The sequence below is a fragment of the Salvelinus sp. IW2-2015 genome, unplaced genomic scaffold (genome assembly GCF_002910315.2).
Source record: "Salvelinus sp. IW2-2015 unplaced genomic scaffold, ASM291031v2 Un_scaffold1778, whole genome shotgun sequence".
Taxonomy (NCBI): domain Eukaryota; kingdom Metazoa; phylum Chordata; class Actinopteri; order Salmoniformes; family Salmonidae; genus Salvelinus; species Salvelinus sp. IW2-2015.
Window position 1 is genome coordinate 164,887 of NW_019943154.1, and position 3,989 is coordinate 168,875.

The following is a 3,989-nucleotide window of genomic DNA, read 5'->3' on the forward strand; positions in this document are numbered from 1 at the left end:
AAGAGGACCTAGTACAGAGCCCTGGGGGACACCAGTAATGAGACACTAAAGAGGACCTAGTACAGACCCTGGGAAACACCATTAGTAAATCATATATGAATGAGGATTTAAGGTGAGATTTAATAGTGTATGTAGTATAATAACTGTATAATGTGTCTTAATATTTAGTTGTCTGGATAGAATCACTGCTCGTTGGATGTTACACCTGAGTCTAACCATACATAGTGAACAGGGGCTCAGGTGTGTACGAGATGTGTTGGCCCAGAGTTGACAGCTGTCCATAGTGCACTCTATAGAGATACAACTATTCCATCTCTTTTACCCATTTCAGACAGAAGACGTGGTATATTACCTGTAAAACAAAGAAAAGGTAATTTTATATGAGCCCCTTTCAAACAGCCCCTTATTGACCACTTTCCTGCAGGTATACCCCTTTAATACATATCAGTGGGTAGCTGGCAAATTCGGAGGGGTGGGGAGTGTGGTTAAACCATGGGGGCTGTTTGCCTTTCAAGTTAGCGAGGTGTTAAACAATGGAAGTGTTTATGAATTTACCTGCAAAAAAAGCAGAGAAGCATTCASAGAGACCTGATACCTGCATGTTGGTTACGGGGTCTGTGAAAATGCAGGAATCACAACTAGGTCTTTAGGTGGGTTTTATTTATCCTTGTTTTTTACCCACTACCCCTTTCAGATATACAAAAGAGCTGGTATAAAAAAGCTGGCATGTTAAAATAGGGGGATTTGTCTGTATATGAAAGGGATATGTGGTACACTATATCAACAGATGGGACTCGAGCACAGGGTTCCTGTAGCCCGAAAACAGAATAAATATGCACTTCTGTTCTCGTAGACACATTCACAACATCCACACTCTTCCTAAATGTCAAAGCACACGATTGTTGAGAGTTTTGAGTATGTATTCAGAAAAGTGTATATTGGAAAAATTGAACAGTGTATTGAGTGTTGAGAGAAAGATAATAATATGGCAAAGGTTAGAAACCCGTCTTACTTTAATCAACCTGTCAAATGGCAGGATGTTTAATACTACAGTTAACGGTAGTTAGATGGTGGCGGGGGGGGGGGGGGGTGGGGTGGGGGGGGGGCATGTTGGTATGGAGAAATGGAGAGTGGGAACTAACATGCTTTATACACATCATGGGTATACACTCGAAGAACATTTAAGATGAACGACTATATCAAATAAAAAAATACCACCGTTTGTTTGTTTCCTGAGGCATGTAAATAAAATCATCTAGCATAATAAAAGAAAAGAAAACATTTGATAATAAAAAAATCTCATCATAAAGCACTAATCGAGGCTGTTCTCTAACAACCAACAAATAAGCAACAATAAGGTTGCAAAATTCTGGGAACTTTCCCCAAATTCGCTGGTTTTCTAGAAATTATTGTCGGAGGATTACTGGTTTCCTGCGTATTGCCCCTCGTAATCTTCCAACCAGGATTTCTGGAAAAACTTGCACATTTTGAGGAAAGCTACCAGAATTTTGCAAACCAAAACACTAATAACCAACCTATCAAAGATACAGGAGACGTTAAAGACCCACTCCAGCCTCCCTAGAACCTCATTTATCACATGATTTACTTAACAAAGGGTACATCTCAAAAGGTGCTTCAGGTATCCTCATGACAGTAGGGGGGCCTCTCTCTTTTGTCCTCAATTACTGCTCTATTGTTTCCTCAAGCAAAGGGGGGCAGGCTGATCACAGAGGGCAGCATTAAACCATCTCCTTGAATTTCGCAATTGTGTGTAAAAAATAAATAAATAATAAAACTACATTTTGCTTTTAAACATTTTGGTTGTTGTACTTTAATGTATTTATTACTTGGAATATCATTTTTCCAAAGGGAAAAGTTCTCAAATAACTGGAGTGGGACTTTTACACTCAAACAAGCTCACTGGGTTGCCAGATGTAAAAGGTATCTAACCCACCCAACCCTTCAGCCTCTAGGGACAGAGCTGACCAACGACAACAGTGTGTACCTGGCAACTTCAATTCAACAGTAGCCAGTAAGATGTTATGCCAGCGGTAGTAAAGTTAGTTCACTGTGAAAGGGATGATCTCTTCCARTTTACTGTCCCCATCTTTTCAATGGGCTTCAAGATTATATCATAACATTTGTGATATGTCTAATTATATTTGTGGATGAATTTACTTCTATCAGATGCCTTTTCATGAAGATTTTTTTTAATGAAGAACATTTTCACATGTTTTTTTTGCACTTGAAGACCATTAGAAAAAAGAAAAAAAAATCTAAAAGTTGAAAAACTACAAGGCTGAAAGGGCAGTCACTTCCTGGTTACGTTCACAGCGTGTTGTTAGCTTCAGGTACGGTGAAGACAGAAGAGGAGACGCCAGGCATTATTCCACGCCTGAACCAGGGCCCGGCCTAAGGCTGGTCTGCCCCCTACTGGGCATCAGAGGATGGTGCAGAATAACTTCTTCTCCCGGAAGGGGTTCTCCGAGGCGGGCACGGGCACGATGAGGGGGTCCTCACGTATGTGGGCGTCGCAATACGCCATCAGGTCCGCTGCCGCTTTGGACACCTGGGGAGGCGGAGGATTATGGTTAGGAATCTGCCATGGTAAAAGAAGAGCTAAAGATATAGCAATGAACAGGTGTGATAACACTAACCTTAACCCTAACCACACTTCCAGTCCAGTGGACTATAATCCTCCTGTCCAGTGGACTATAATCCTCCTGTCCAGTGGACTATAACCCTAATCTAATCTCCTGTCCAGTGGACTATAATCCTCCTGTCCAGTGGACTATAACCTTCCTGGTCCAGTGGACTATAACCCTACTCTAATCTCCTGTCCAGTGGACTATAACCCTCCTGTCCAGTGGACATAACCCTCCTCTAACCTCCTGTCCAGTGGACTATAACCCTACTCTAATCCCTGTCCAGTGGACTATAACCCCTAACTTCCTGTCCAGTGGACTATAACCCTCCTGTCCAGTGACTATAACCCTCCTGTCCAGTGGACTATAATCCTCCTGTCCAGTGGACATAACCCTCCTCTAACCTCCTGTCCAGTGGACTATAACCCTCCTGTCCAGTGGACTATAACCCTCCTCTAACTTCCTGTCCAGTGGACTATAAACCTCCTGTCCAGTGGACTAATAACCATCCTGTCCAGTGGACTATAACCCTCCTCTAACTTCCTGTCCAGTGGACTATAACCCTCCTGTCCAGTGGACTATAACCCTCCTCTAACCTCCTGTCCAGTGGACTATAACCCTCCCCTAACTTCCTGTCCAGTGGACTATAAACCCTCCCCTAACTTCCTGTCCAGTGGACTATAACCCTCCCCTAACTTCCTGTCCAGTGAAACTATAACCCTCCCCTAACTTCCTGTCCAGTGGCAGTGTGAGGTTCCAAGTCTGTGATTCAAAGCAGGGTTGATGTTGTTTGTCATGAATCTTTCCCTGGAGGCAGAACTGAGTGAATTCCGCTAGATGGCCAGCTGCAATGCTTGTCCCTGGATGGTTAGCAGTGTAGGTTAGCAGTGTGGTTAGGTGGTAGCAGGTGGTAGGGTTTAGCAGGTGGTTAAGGTTAGCAGTGTGGTTAAGGTTAGGGTTAGCAGGTGTGGTTAATGTAGGTTAGCAGTGTGGTAGGGTAGCATGTGGTTAAGTTAGGTTAGCAGTGTGGTTAGGGTTAGGGTTAGCAGTTGGTTAAGTTAGGGTTAGCAGTGTGGTTAAGGTTAGGTTAGCAGTGTGGTTAATGTTAGGGTTAGCAGATGTGGTTAGTTAGGTTAGCAGTGGTTAGTTAGGCATTAGGGTTAGCAGTGTGGTTAGGTTAGGGTAGCAGTGTGGTTAGGGTTAAGGTTAGCATTGTGGTTAAGTTAAGTTAGCAGTGTGGTTAAGTTAGGGTTAGCAGTGTGGTTAGGGTTAGCAGTGTGGTTAAGGTTAGGCATTAGGTTAGCAGTGTGGTTAAGCGTTAGGCAGTTTGTGGGTTAGGGTTAG

At 43.3% G+C, this 3,989-nt stretch overlaps 1 protein-coding gene across 1 annotated transcript; it reads right to left on the reverse strand.

Moving 5' to 3' along the window:
* Window positions 1–1,117: 1,117 nt before the first annotated feature.
* Window positions 1,118–3,035, reverse strand: LOC112071949 (guanine nucleotide-binding protein G(I)/G(S)/G(O) subunit gamma-4). The gene is made up of 2 exons (XM_070439577.1): window positions 2,994–3,035; window positions 1,118–2,569 (listed from the first exon to the last, which is right to left on the reverse strand). Exons 1-2 carry the CDS (start codon window positions 3,033–3,035, stop codon window positions 2,441–2,443), a joined length of 171 nt encoding a protein of 56 aa, XP_070295678.1. The 3' UTR covers window positions 1,118–2,440.
* Window positions 3,036–3,989: the final 954 nt, after the last annotated feature.

Coding starts and splice junctions, on each gene's coding strand:
- LOC112071949 (XM_070439577.1), bottom strand. CDS start 3,035: ATGTCCACTGGACAGGAGGATTATAGTCCACTGGACAGGAGG. Junction 2,570..2,993: donor ATAGTCCACTGGACAGGAGG/GTTATAGTCACT, acceptor CCGCCTCCCCAG/GTGTCCAAAGCGGCAGCGGA.